General features: G+C 43.8%; 1 protein-coding gene across 2 annotated transcripts in view; it reads right to left on the bottom strand.

The window, feature by feature from the left end:
- Positions 1-419: 419 nt before the first annotated feature.
- LOC106607204 (noelin-2) overlaps positions 420-15,441 on the bottom strand; it is an 84,934-nt gene continuing 69,912 nt past the window's right edge. For both annotated transcript variants that reach the window (XM_014203918.3, XM_014203917.3), the window contains exons 3-6: positions 9,594-9,749; positions 7,924-8,143; positions 4,906-5,012; positions 420-1,633 (exon numbers count right to left, since the gene is read on the bottom strand). In XM_014203918.3, coding sequence (XP_014059393.1) covers positions 959-1,633; positions 4,906-5,012; positions 7,924-8,143; positions 9,594-9,749 — 1,158 coding nt within the window. In that variant the 3' untranslated portion in view covers positions 420-958. The remainder of the gene's footprint in view (positions 1,634-4,905; positions 5,013-7,923; positions 8,144-9,593; positions 9,750-15,441) is intronic.

Below are 15,441 nucleotides of genomic sequence, written 5' to 3'. Positions count from 1 at the left end.
GAGAAGAGCTACGCACTTTTAAAGAGATGGAGCAAACCAAACGCAAACAGCAACAGTTGGCGTCAGTGTTGCCTGGGACCTCAGTTCTCTGCCTCAATGCTAATGTTGTCACATGTATCTTTACAATTTTCATATCTCTCTCTCGCTCTCACACTCTCCAATCCCTTCACACCTCTTTCCTTTTCATCCATACTGTTTATGACCACTCTTGTTCTTTCACAGACAGATCACCTGGGAAACAACAAGATTGTGTCTGTATTGAAACTTTGAGATCTTCAGGTAGTGAGAGCTAAAGATGGACATGGTATTTTCATAATGAAAATCAATAAAGAAATAAGCTATTTCAGCCCTCAGAGAGAATAATGGTGGACGTACTCTACTAAAGAGGCGGGAGCCACAATAAAGTACAAAGTCTTAAATGGTAAAGGTTGATATTTATTTCTCATCACAAATAAAAAGAACCATGCTTACTCATCACAGAAAAGAAAATCAGAACGTCTGTATATATTTATATATTTACTGGCCTTGCTGTCGGACTGTATTTTTTCGGAATGAATAACAGCAGTCGATGAAGAAGATTGAAATGCTTTAAAAAAGTCCAAGCCTCCTTCCGTCCATCTGTCTGCCTGCCCATCCCCCCCCCCCCCCATAACAGCATTATAGTTTTGTTGTGTGTTCGGTCTGACTCTGCCTCTGGGTTAGCCTGGTCCCAGATCTGTGCTATCTTTCCAACACATATGGTCATCGTCACACTAGGCGTTGTCAAGACAGCACAACAGACCCGAGACCAGGCTAGCTCTGAGCGTCTCTGGAGGCTTGTGAACGGAGGACGGCTCATAGCAATGACTGGAATGGAATCAATGGAAGGCTTGTTTGATATTGTTCCATTCATTCCATTCCGACCATTACAATAGGCCCGTCCTCCGATGTAAAGTGACACCAGCCACCCCTGGTGTCTCTAGTCCCCAGCGGTCTTAATGACCTGGAACAGAGTGACGTTGTAGAGCACCTGGTGTCCGTTGTTCCAGGTGTACAGCACCCTCTCCCTGGGGTTATAGTCCATCATGGAGATGTGGGAGTACTGGTTGTGGAAGGGGATGTCTGTGTATTCGTAGCTAGAGGAGTTGGTGTAGTAGGCGAAGTAGATCTTAGCCCCGGCCAGGTGGGAGTTGGTGACGTACAGCGTGCTACAGATCATGAAAGACTCTCCGGCGCTGCGCTTGGGGAACCCTGTGTCCCACGTCTGCAGCACCTCCAGGCTCTGCGGCTCCAGGCGGCTGATGACGATGTTGCCGGCGTTGGGGATGGTGGTGTAGACGGCCCACAGGCCGTTCTCGTCTGCCATCAGGTCGATGTCCGAGGAGCCTCCCCAGGAGTAGGGGAAGGTGTTGTTGTAGCCGGCCCCACTGAGACTGCGCTGCACCAGAACACTGCGGGACCTGAAGTGGTACTTGATGATGATGTTGCTCTGGTACTTGTTGTAGTACAGGGAGCCGTTGTAGACCACGTGGCCGGTCCCCGCCCAGGGGTGGGGCAGCAGGTGCTGAACGAAGTTCTGGCCTTTCATGAAGTCGTTTAGGGTGCGGTACTCCAGGACACGACGACCTTTAAAGTAGCCGTCCATGGACCACACCTAGAGAGTGAGAGAGAGAGAGTGAGAGTGAGAGAGAGAGAGAGAGAGAGAGAGAGAGAGAGAGAGAGAGAGGGAGAGACAGAGAGAGAGAGAGAGAGAGAGAAAGACAGAGAGAGAGAGACAGAGAGAGAGAGTGAGTGAGAGAGTGTGTGTTAGAGAGAGAGAGAGAGAGAGAGAGAGAGAGGGAGAGACAGAGAGAGGGAGAGACAGAGAGAGGGAGAGACAGAGAGAGAGAGTGAGTGAGAGAGTGTGTGTTAGAGAGAGAGAGAGAGAGAGAGGGAGAGACAGAGAGAGGGAGAGACAGAGAGAGGGAGAGACAGAGAGAGGGAGAGAGAGAGACAGAGCCAGAGAGAGAGAGAGAGAGAGAGAGAGAGAGAGAGAGAGACAGAAAGAGAGGGAGAGACAGAGAGAGAGAGAGAGAGAGACAGAAAGAGAGGGAGAGAGGGAGAGAGAGAGAGAGAGAGAGAGAGAGAGAGAGAGAGAGAGAGGGTGAGAGAGAGAGAGAGAGAGAGAGAGAGAGAGAGAGAGAGAGAGAGAGAGAGAGAGAGAGAGAGGGTGTAAACATAGTGATAACGTTGTGCTCCATTACATCAGAGGTGTCTGATCTTCAGGCATGGAGTGTCAGTGTGGTCTTTCTTCTTGGATAACCTGCCTACGGCGGTGCCCTGAGCAAAGTGTATGTGTGTTCATACGAGTGTGCGTAGGTGTGTGAGTGTGTTTGTGTGGTGTACGTGCAGTGCGTACAGTGCTATTGATCTCCTGTGTGTGTGTGTGTGTGTGTGTGTGTGTGTGTGTGTGTGTGTGTGTGTGTGTGTGTGTGTGTGTGTGTGTGTGTGTGTGTGTGTGTGTGTGTGTGTGTGTGTGTGTGTGTGTGTGTGTGTGTGTGTGGACATGTTTAACTATTCAGAAGTCCCCACAAGAATAGTAAACAAAACAAAAAAAATACATTTTTTTTTTTGTCCCCACAAGGTCAAATGCTATTTCTAGGGGGTTTAAGGTTAAGGGTATAATTAGTGTTAGTGTTAGAATTACGTTAAGGGTTAGGGTTAGGAGCTAGGGTTAGTTTTAGGGTTAGGAACTAAGGTTAGGTTTAGGGTTATGGTTAGGAGCTAGGGCTTTAGGGTTAGGATTAAGGTTAGGGTTAGGGAAGGGTAAGAATACGGTTAGGGTTAGGGTTAGGGGTTAGGGAAAACAAGATTTTGAATGGGACTGAATTGTGTGTCCCCACAATGTTAGCTATACATGACCGTGTGTGTGTGTGTGTGTGTCTGTATTCTCTGCTCTGCAGTCAGCCCAGCCAGCCACACTGCTCTCTGCTCTCTGCCCTTTTCCAGTCCACACTTACAGAAAATCAATTCTGTTAGCATCTCTTTCTCTCTTTTCTCTCTCTACTGAGAATGACTGGATCAGGACATTGACAGATCAGCCCACTCCATGACCCAATCTCCACTCATCCCCTGGCCTCTCCACTATTAATTGATTCAATTAAACCACAGTCAGCTCACATATGTACTTTTTTCTCTTAATGTATCAGGCAAGGATTTAGGTCCTACCCACTTGTTTCAGACTGATCCCCGGAGGGAGGGAGGGAGGGAGGGGGACAGGAGGACAGGAGGACAGGAGGACAGGAGGACAGGAGCCGGGGTGGTGCTGGAATAGCAGCTGAATTATGGAGGAGGGAAGATTATGGAGCATGAAGTATTATTTCCCGTTTTCACTGTTAAACGAGTCCCTAGAGCATGGAGGGGCTTTGCTTGAGCCCTAGTTGGGACACGCACAGGCAGACAGGCATGTCTGGGAGAGAGTTCTTTTGTCGTGTAGCATTTGGGAGGCAGAATGGCGCAAATTACATTTCACTCTCAGGAGCCAATGACATTTCGGCTCCCAAATGTGATCACAGTGATGGATATGGGCGTTAATGTGATACTCCTTGGATGTATATGGGCTATAGGATCAGTGTCTGATATGAATTCTAATGTGATGTCAGTGAGCAACGTGATCATTAAACACAGTAGTCTGCATGGGGGAGACGATGACCTACAACACAACACAACATTCCATCTATTTAGTCTGGGACATGATGACAGTGTTTAGATGAGAAAGGCCATCTTCATTTTTCCCCCACGGAACGAAACGTCTGCCCTCTCCTCCCCTCATCTCTCTCTTCCCTCATTTCTTCTATCCTCCATTCCTCTCCCCCTCCACGCATCCCCCCTCTTCCTCCTCCCTCCTCTTCCACCTTTTCTTCCTCTCCTCTTCCCTTCTACCACCCCCTCTCCTCTCCTCTTCCCTTCTGCCACCCCCTCTCCTCTCCTCTTCCCTTCTACCACTCCCTGTCCTCCCTCTCCTCTCCCCCTGTCCTCCCTCTCCTCTCCCCCTGTCCTCCCTCTCCTCTCCCCCTGTCCTCCTCTCCTATCCTCTCTTCTCCACTCTACACCAGAGGGTCTTGTTAACGTGCGACCACATGTCATCTCCAATTAGGAAAACCCATTACTATATCATCTGTGTCCAGGCTCACAGCCTTGTCTCAGTCTCTGCTGCTCTGCTGCTCTGCAGCTCTGCAGCTCGGCTGGCAGTCACACTGCTGGTAATTACCCAGGTGATTGGAGAAACGTCTGCTTAAACAACTCGTTCATTTCTTCCCCCATGACAGAATGATTAATCAGCAGGCGTACTGTGGCTGTGACGGGATGGGACAGGAGGGAGGGAGGGAGGGAGGGAGGGAGAGAGAGAGGAGGGAGGGCTGACATCCATCAGTGACTCAGCTCTCAGTGACTCTCAGGAGTCTGACAGACTGTAGGCAAAATAGTCCGTCACCAAAGTAGCATTACAGCGTACAACCAACCCCCTGTGAGGGTCCTGTGGCGCTGTAGTCTAAGCCATGTGATAAACTCTGTTTTGGGGGTCAGGGGTCAGTGTGTGTGTGTGATTTGGTTTTTACTATCCTTCTGGTGACCAGAAGACCTCACAAGGATAGTAAAACAAGGACAATTCTGAGTGGGGACATTCTGCCAGTCCCCACAAGGAAAAGGGCTTTAGGCTTAAGGATTAGGTTTAGGGTTACAATTAGGGTTATAATTACGGTTAGGGTTAGGTTTAGTTTTAAGGTTTGGGTTAGGGGTTAAGGTAAGGGTTAAGGTTAGGTTAAGGGTTGGGGTTAGGTTTAGGGGTTAGAGTAAATAGGATTTTGAATGGGAATCAATGTTTTGGTCCCCACAAGGGTAGTAAAAGCAACGTGTGTGTTCGTGCATGCGCTCATGTGGAAAACTTACCCGGTTGTCTGAACTAGGGATCATGGTGTCAGTCATCCAGGAGCCGAACCTTGACCCTGATGCACGGATGGTGATGGGGTTACTGACGCCGGTCAACTTCCCACAGCCTGCGACACACACACACACACACACACACACACACACACACACACACACACACACACACACACACACACACACACACACACACACACACACACACACACACAGAATATCGTGAAATATTAAACGGCTAAAGGCAACATTTCAGCTGCAATCCCTTTTTCTGTTAAATCATCAGTTTATATATACAGGATTCTGTTAAATCATCAGTTTATATATACAGGATTCTGTTAAATCATCAGTTTATATATACAGGATTCAGTTAAATCATCAGTTTATATAGGATTCTGTTAAATCATCAGTTTATATATACAGGATTCAGTTAAATCATCAGTTTATACAGGATTCTGTTAAATCATCAGTTTATATATACAGGATTCTGTTAAATCATCAGTTTATATAGGATTCTGTTAAATCATCAGTTTATATATACAGGATTCTGTTAAATCATCAGTTTATATATACAGGATTCAGTTAAATCATCAGTTTATATATACAGGATTCTGTTAAATCATCAGTTTATATATACAGGATTCTGTTAAATCATCAGTTTATATATACAGGATTCTGTTAAATCATCAGTTTTATATTTGTGGGCTATACTCGGCCTTGTCTTAGACGGTAAGTTGGTGGTTGGAGACATCCCTCTAGTGGTGTGGGGGCTGTGCTTTGGCAAGACAGGGTTATATCCTGTCTGTTTGGCCCTGTCCGGGGGTATCATCGGATGGGGCCACAGTGTCTTCTGATCCCTCCTGTCTCAGCCTCCAGTATTTATGCTGCAGTAGTTTATGTGTCGGGGGGCTAGGGTCAGTCTGTTACATCTGGAGTATTTCTCTTGTCTTATCCGGTGTCCTGTGTGAATTTAAATATGCTCTCTCTAATTCTCTCTTTCTTTCTTTCTTTCTTTCTCTCTTTCTTTCTTTCTCTCAGAGGACCTGAGCCCTAGGACCATGCCTCAGGACTACCTGGCATGATGACTCCTTGCTGTCCTCAGTCCACCTGGCCATGCTGCTGCTCCAGTTTCAACTGTTCTGCCTGCGGCTATGGAACCCTGACCTGTTCACCGGACGTGCTTGTTGCACCCTCGACAACTACTATGATTATTATTATTTGACCATGCTGGTCATTTATGAACATTTTAACATCTTGACCATGTTCTGTTATAATATCCACCCGGCACAGCCAGAAGAGGACTGGCCACCCCTCATAGCCTGGTTCCTCTCTAGGTTTCTTCCTAGGTTTTTGGCCTTTCTAGGGAGTTTTTCCTAGGGAGTTTTTCCTAGCCACCGTGCTTCTTTCACATGCATTGCTTGCTGTTTGGGGTTTTAGGCTGGGTTTCTGTACAGCACTTTGAGATATCAGCTGATGTACGAAGGGCTATATAAATAAATTTGATTTGATTTTGATTTGATTTGATATATACAGGATTCTGTTAAATCATCAGTTTATATATACAGGATTCTGTTAAATCATCAGTTTATATATACAGGATTCTGTTAAGTCATCAGTTTATATATACAGGATTCTGTTAAATCATCAGTTTATATATACAGGATTCTGTTAAATCATCAGTTTATATATACAGGATTCTGTTAAATCATCAGTTTATATATATATAGGATTCTGTTAAATCATCAGTTTATATATACAGGATTCTGTTAAATCATCAGTTTATATATATAGGATTCTGTTAAATCATCAGTTTATATATACAGGATTCTGTTAAATCATCAGTTTATATATACAGGATTCTGTTAAATCATCAGTTTATATATATAGGATTCTGTTAAATCATCAGTTTATATATACAGGATTCTGTTAAATCATCAGTTTAGCTCCACATATTACATGAGCATGATCATTTATCTGGGCATCTCTAGACCATTACTGGATAATTTATCTGGACATCTCTAGGCCATAACTGGATCATTTATCTGGGCATCTCTAGGCCATTACTGGATCATTTATCTGGACATCTCTAGGCCATTACTGGATCATTTATCTGGGCATCTCTAGGCCATAACTGGATCATTTATCTGGGCATCTCTAGGCCATTACTGGATAATTTATCTGGGCATCTCTAGGCCATAACTGGATCATTTATCTGGGCATCTCTAGGCCATTACTGGATCATTTATCTGGGCATCTCTAGGCCATTACTGGATCATTTATCTGGGCATCTCTAGGCCATTACTGGATCATTTATCTGGGCATCTCTAGGCCATTACTGGATCATTTATCTGGGCATCTCTAGGCCATTACTGGATCATTTATCTGGGCATCTCTAGGCCATTACTGGATCATTTATCTGGGCATCTCTAGGCCATTACTGGATCATTTATCTGGGCATCTCTAGGCCATTATTGGATAATGTATCCAGCTTAATACTAGTACTGAACATGAGCATCATTAGAACGTTGACCATTAATAGCCTGTGTCTCAGCTACCGTAGCTACACTTCACATTGCTCTTAGTGATAGTGTATCATCAGTGTGTTGGATTAAATTGATCGTAAAAGTACTCTGGTGGAGAGGTGGCATAACACTCCTATTACAAGTGTTTTCAGAGAGCACTGCTTGACTATTCATTGAGAGAAACAGTAAGTCCTTTATTTTAAATCCAACAGCATCTCAGGTTGTGAACAAATACATTTAGTATGAAAATATTACAAATGATCTGTATTAGGTTTTTCTTACATTGCCTAGTCAATGTGAATAGCCCTCACAGTATTATGTACATGAAGACTACCTCTAGCCAGTTATAGTAGAGTAGTCCATGCCAAGCCAGAAGACATTCAATGCTGTTGGGATGTCAGCATCTTTCTATCAGTATAATGTCCTCCTGGATCTTTACCTTTATGGATATTTATGGGTCTCCACAGATACCACCCAACCACACACCCTCCTCTCTCCTCACCTAGTTTCTGCATGCAGGAGTGGAGCCTGGTCTCCAGCAGCAGGACCCTGTGTCTCAGCTCCTCGTAGTCGTAGGCTCCCATCTCCTCCTGGATGGCCATGAGTACCAGCGACAGGTTCCTCACCTCCTCCCTCACCCGGCTGATCTGACGGGCGTCCGTCTTGTACTGCTCCAACACCGGCAGTAGGGGGAGCAGCTGGGTCACCTTGTCCTTCAAATCCTGCAGGTTGGATGGAGAGAGGGAGAGAGGGGTGACAAAGAGGAAGATTAGATTCAGAAAGAGGAAAAACAGTAGAAAGGGGAGTGAGAGAGAGGAGCCACACACAAAGCAAACAGAAGGGTGATGGTACGGACTGCATTCCAATGCCAGAACTAGTTGCCGTTCTCATGACGAATCCACAAATGTGTTTTCATACACACTGTTGATCCTGGACTCTATTGTTTCATTCTCCAATGCATTCTTCCTCATCTGGGGACCTACGCCATCTAGCCTATCCTAGCCTCAGCTCCACATCTATGACTGATCTGCTGTCAGGGAGTTGGTGGGGCTGATTTCTCATAGGCCGGTGGTGTATCGATGAAGGGGCAGCAGGAGAGGAGAGGCAGCCTGAGGTAGCCTGCTATGGTGCGTCAATGCAGTCCTGTGCTGTGAGGCTGTTAGGAGCAGCAGGCACATCAATAAAACTAGTCCACCACAGGGGGGGCTGTTTTCTCCTTGTTAAGGTTTATCGTAAATCTGTTGATGGAGCAGCTCTCAGCCCCACAGCGCCACATTATAAATCTCATTTTCCCCCGTTCGCCCCGCGAAAATTCCCTCTCGTTAATCTCCCGTGCCATGCCATCGGCGACATTGAGCTCCACACATTCATCAGGCTGTCTCACAGAAAGTCAAATGCAGCTTTTACACTTATGCATTTTTTTTTTCTCGACCCATTGGATTGTGAATGAGTATTTATTCACATTTGGAAAGCTATTGGAATTTGCAGGACTTGGCATATGCTAGTGATATTAAGACGTGTTGATGGATGTGGGGGGGGGATTCGTAAACATTGCAGTGACTTTAATAATAAAAGGTGTAGAGAGAGAAACACCATAAGGCCATTCCCCAGGCCCATCCCTGTTGCCGTGCAGAGTCCCAGCAGTAAATCAGCCTTTATGCATTAAGAATTTATCAAAGCATCTTTTAATCAAACCATTTTATGGTCCATCTAATATCCGCAGAGTGTAAGAAACTCGTGAAAAGGCCCTGCTGACAGCAAGACAGAAACACAGTCTGATAATGGAGCCTGAGATTCCGCTTGTAGGAAGATAAGGATTAGATAAATGTGAATATATATGGCTGTTAACTGAGAACAGGCAGAGAGAGAAACACTTGCGCTTGGTCGTGTGGTTTTAATAATGCAGGAGAGATTGCGCTCAAATTGCCTCCTGTACATGACTCAATTACACTGAAATAGCAGATGAAGATAAGCTATGTGAGTGTTAGTGTGTCATTATGTGTTGTAATGTAGAGGAAGCTGTAGTAAATATACGTTATAAAGCCTGTGCTACAGTCCAGGATGTTCCTATAGAAAGTTCACATACATAGTTTAGAAATATGCTTGACGTAGAAACCTGTGTGATTGATTTTCAGGACAGATGAATGGACACATGCATGCCATGTGCGTTACCTGTAAGCTCTTGGGGTTGAGGCTTCGGGGGTTGTCTGAGGCAGTCTTCAGCTTGACGTCTACAGCCTTCATCAGGCTCTCTGTGTTCCTCACATACTGAAGGTCCCTGTTGGTCCGCAGGTCCAGCAACTCCATGGACTGGGTGATGTTCTGGACCTGACAGTCAAACACACACATGCTGTTAGACGCACAGACAGACAGACAGACAGATAGATACAGAAGCCCCGTTTATACCTGGTTCTAACTTGAGTCCTTTGTCCTGATCTTGTCCACATTCCCGATTGAGCCCACATTTTTGGACAGGTGTAGACACTCAAAAGACACAGATCATCCTGCCCAACTCCAGAGGTAGTCAAACACACATTGTGTCTGGATATCTTGTACAGACCCATCTGTACAAAGAAGCCATTTAAATCATCATTATTCCTCCCTCTAAAATCATTGAGAGGTGGCACCATTGACTGACTACATCAATATGTCTTACTATAAATAAATATTATTTTGAAGGAATAGCTGTGAAATAATTTGCATAAATGAAGGGACCAGGAACTCTTGTGACAATGCAAACGGATAACAGACACATTATAATACCCTGTGTAGACACATTTCTGGACATGTGGGCACAATCAGTATGTAGACAAGATCAGGACGGACCCATGTTAGCACCATGTATAAACGGGGCTAGAGTCAGACCCACACGGAATCAGACGCACAGACTCACAGACAGACACGCAGTCAGACACACACAAAATGACATGTTTATTCAGTGGCATGTGTTTTCCTTTTTATTAAAATGAGTGTGCTGTGCCGTACTCCCAGCAGCACTTTGCCTTCACTTCCTCTTATCAGAAGTTAGTTGTGTCTTCCTCCTCTCCCCACCAGCTGTCCTGCCCACCCACTGGGACATCCGCCCACTGGAACCACCCACTCACAATACACTCTGCTACTGATCTATTCCACCCACACTCTACACCCATTCTCCCACACACATACTGGCCAGGGTTCAACTGGCTAAACCTTATGCAACTAATTAACAGAATGAAATATTCATTTGTGTATTAATTTATGTACATGAATTATTATGGAGTTTGTAGTTAATTCAATGTGTGTATTAAAGTATGTACTGTACATGAATTACCCTATATATACAAAAGTGTGATTAGTGGATTCGGTTATTTCAGCCACACCTGAGCACATAGACAAGCAATCTCCATAGACAAACATTGGCAGTGGAATTGCCTTACTGAAGAGCTCAGTGACTTTCAACATGGTACCGTCATAGGATGCCACCTTTCCAACAAGCCAGTTCGTCAGATTTCTGTCCTGCTAGAGCCGTTCAACTGTAAGTGCTGTTATTGTGAAGTGGAAATGTCTAGAAGCATAAAATCGTCTGTCCTCGGTTGCAACACTCACTACAGAGTTCCAAACTGCCTCTGGGAGCAACATTAGCACAAGAACTGTTCGTCAGGGGGCTTCATGAAATGGGTTTCCATGGCCGAGGAACCCCACACAAGCCTAAGATCACCTGTTCTCTGGAGTGATGCATCACGCTTCACCATCTGGTAGTCCGACGGACAAATCTGGGTTTGGCGGATACCAGGCGAATGCTACCTGCCCCAATGCATACCGCCAACTGTAAAGTTTGGTGGAGGAGGAATAGTGATCCAGGGCTTTTTTTCATGGTAGCATTTCATGGTAGCTAGGCCCCTTAGTTCCAGTGAAGGGAAATCTTAATGCTAGAAACATACAATGATATTCTAGAATCTATACGATTTTATGCTTCCAACTTTGTAGCAACAGTTTGGGGAAAACCCTTTCCTGTTTCAGCATGACAATTCCCCCGTGCATAAAGCGAGGTCCATAAAGAAATGGTTTGTTGAGATCGGTGTGGAAGAACTTGACTGGCCTGCACAGAGCCCTGACCTCAACCCCCTCGAACACCTTTGGGATGAATTGGAATACCGACTGCGAGCCAGGCCTAATCGCCCAACATCAGTGCCCGACCTCACTAATGCTCTTGTGGTTGAATGGAAGCAAGTCCCTGCAACAATGTCCAACATCCATTGGAAAGCCTTCCCAGAATAGTGGAGGCTGTTATAGCAGCAAAAGGGAGACCAACTCCATATTAATCCCCATGATTTTGGAATGAGATGTTCAATGAGCAGGTGTTCACATACTTTTGGTCATGTAGTGTGTATTATGAAACCTCCGGTTGTGTGTGACTGTGTGTAGACACACTGTGTCCTGGCAGGTGTGACAGAAAGGTAGCTCCATCCCCAGAGAGGCTTTGAGGTAACACTAACATTAGCTAACGCTAACCACAGACTGCTAGCTAGTTCCATATTCCTTCTCCTGGCAGGTTTAGATACATGTTCTTGTCCAATCTGCCTCTGCTGTCTGGCGGTCCAGCACAATGAGTCATGCTGCTCCATATCTCTTTCTTATCACACTGAGGGTGGTGATAAAAGCTGTTTAAATGTCTGTCTGTTTAAATGTCTGTCTGTTTAAATGTTAGTCTGTATAAATGTCTGTCTGTTTAAATGTTAGTCTGTTTAAATGTTAGTCTGTTTAATTGTCTGTCTGTTTAAATGTCTGTCTGTTTAAATGTTAGTCTATTTAATTGTCTGTCTGTTTAAATGTCTGTCTGTTTAAATGTCTCTCTGTTTAAATGTCTGTCTGTTTAAATGTTAGTCTGTCTGTTTAAATGTCTGTCTGTTTAAATGTTAGTCTGTTTAAATATTAGTTGGTCTGTCTGTCTGTTTAATTGTCTGTCTGTTTAAATGTTAGTCTGTTTAAACATCAGTCGTTTTATTGTTAGTCTGTTTAAATGTTAGTTTGTTTAAATGTTTGTCTGTCTGTCTGTTTAAATGTTAGTCTGTATGTCTGTATGTTTAAATGTTAGTCTGTCGGTCTGTTTAAATGTTAGTCTGTTTAAATGTCTGTCTGTTTAAATGTTAGTCTGTTTAATTGTCTGTCTGTCTATCTGTTTAAATGTTAGTCTGTCTGTCTGTCTGTCTGTCTGTCTGTCTGTCTGTCTGTCTGTCTGTCTGTCTGTCTGTCTGTCTGTCTGTCTGTCTGTCTGTCTGTCTGTCTGTCTGTCTGTCTGTCTGTCTGTCTGTCTGTCTCTCTGTCTCTCTGTCTGTCTGTCTGTCTGTCAGTCAGTCAGTCAGTCACCTGCGGACACCGAGATTCGGGCTGGGCCTAGGGCTGGCGATAATTGATAGTTAATTAACATAAACGTGTTTAGAATCTCCAGGACTCCACGCACACAAGCTGCATACAAGCCGCTGATGCGCGCGCCTTTGGAACATAAAAGTCTAATAAATACAATTAATCTACACCATCACAATAAATCCACTATTACTTTAGGCAGGGCTAAAGAAACACTATGATATGAAGAAAATGTATTTCAGAAGAACTGAAAATGAGTTGGACTACTGTATGTTATTTTGCTGTGTGCCCATGACATAGACTGTAGCCATGACATAGACTGTAGGCTAGTTCATTTAGCAGACAAGATATGCTTATACAGTTGAAGTCAGAAGTTTACATACACCTTAGCCAAACACATTTAAACTTAGTTTTTCACAATTCCTGACATTCAATCCTAGTAAAAATTCCCTGTCTTAGGTCAGTTAGGATCACCACTTTATTTTAAGATTGTGAAATGTCAGAATAATAGTAGAGAGAATGATATATTTCAGCTTTTATTTCTTTCATCACATTCCCAGTGGGTCAGAAGTTTACATACACTCAATTAGTATTTGGTAGCATTGCCTTTAAATTGTTTAACTTGGGTCAAACGTTTCGGGTAGCCTTCCACAAGCTTCCCACAATAAGTTGGGTGAATTTTGTCCCATTCCTCCTGACAGAGCTGGTGTAACTTTTTTGTAGGCCTCCTTGCTCGCACACACTTTTTCAGTTCTGCCCACAAAGTTTCTATAGGATTGAGGTCAGGGCTTTGTGATGGCCACTCCAATACCTTGACTTTGTTGTCCTTAAGCCATTTTGCCACAACTTTGGAAGTATGGTTGGGGTCATTGTCCATATGGAAAACCCATTTGTGACCAAGCTTTAACTTCCTTACTGATGTCTTGAGATGTTGCTTCAATATATCAACATAATGTTCCTTCCTCATGATGCCATCTATTTTGTGAAGTGCAAAAGTCCCTCCTGCAGCAAAGCACCCCCACAACATGATGCTGCCACCCCCGTGCTTCACGATTGGGATGGTGTTCTTCAGCTTGCAAGCGTCCCCTTTTTCCTACAAACATAACAATGGTCATTATGGCCAAACACTTCTATTTTTGTTTCATCAGACCAGAGGACATTTCTCAAAAAAGTACGATCTTTGTTCCCATGTGCAGTTGCAAACCGTAGTCTGGCTTTTTTATGGCAGTTTTGAAGCAGTGGCTTCTTCCTTGCTCAACGGCCTTTCAGGTTATGTCGATATAGGACTCGTTTTACTGTGGATATAGATACTTTTGTACCCGTTTCCTCCAGCAACTTTACAAGGTCCTTTGCTGTTGTTCTGCGATTGATTTGCACTTTTCTCACCAAAGTACGTTCATCTCTAGGAGACAGAACGCGTCTCCTTCCTGAGCAGTATGACGACTGCATGGTCCCATGGTGTTTATACTTGCGTACTATTGTTTGTACAGATTAACGTGGTACCTTCAGGCATTTGAAAATTGCTCCCAAGGATGAAGCAGACTTGTGGAGGTCTACAATGTTTTTTTCTGAGGTCTTGGCTGCTTTCTTTTGATTTTCCCATGATATCAAGCAAAGAGGCACTGAGTTTGAAGGTAGGCCTTGAAATACATCCACAGGTACACCTCCAATTGACTCAAATAATGTCAATTGGCCTATCATAAGCTTCTAAAGCCATGACATAATTTTCTTGAATTTTCCAAGCTGTTTAAAGGCACAGTCAACTTAGTGTATGCAAACTTCTGACCCACTGGAATTGTGATACAGTGAATTATAAGTGAAGTAATCTGTCTGTAAACAATTGTTGGAAAAAATACTTGTGTTATGCACAAAGTAGATGCCCTAACCGACTTGCCAAAACTATAGATTGTTAACAAGAAATTTGTGGAGTGGTTTAATGACTCCAACCTAAGTTGGTTTAATGACTCCAACCTAAGTGTATGTAAAATTCTGACTTCAACTGTAAGTCCCATGTCATTATTTTATAATATATGATTTTATAGTATGGAGAATATAATTGAACTTATAGAAAGGATATTTTTACCATCCAGGAGCGAGTGGGCATATGATGTGGCTATGTTGAGCGTAAAAATGCTAATTTGCTACAGTAGATTTCTATGCTAGATTTAGAGTTATTTGGCAACTTTAGTTGTGAATGATACAAACCTTAGAATGTCTTAAATCAAAACAAATATGGGCTGCATGATGTGACTATAGGCTATTGATGATCTGAGAAAGTTGCAAAAAGAACTTGAGCTTTCTTATTTGCCTCAGGCTGCACAGCTGTTCTCTCATCTAGTGATCATATTTTCATCCTCCTCTTTTTAGTGGCAACCATCAAAACTCTGCTTTCACACAGGATTGCATATAGAAGGAATGAGGAGAGAGAGGAGGATATGGAAACGCATTGTGGTGAGATATTCTCTATCTAAAGGTAATGTGTCAGCCTATTCATTATGAACATATAAAAAAGGCCCTATTACTAGGCTATTCCAAATCAAATACAAATTCACTATAATTGTAGGCTATCTCTGGAAGCCACCCTGCACAATCAATTAACCAATAGCATCGCCTAGGCCTATACATTCTCTCCCAGATTAATGGATATACATTTTGGAGCGTAGCATAAGGTAACTAG

Source organism: Salmo salar, chromosome 06, assembly GCF_965601325.2.
Source record: "Salmo salar chromosome 06, fSalSal1, whole genome shotgun sequence".
NCBI classification, from domain to species: domain Eukaryota; kingdom Metazoa; phylum Chordata; class Actinopteri; order Salmoniformes; family Salmonidae; genus Salmo; species Salmo salar.
Note: the sequence above shows the minus strand (reverse complement) of the source record. Positions and strands in the feature narration are given on the sequence as shown.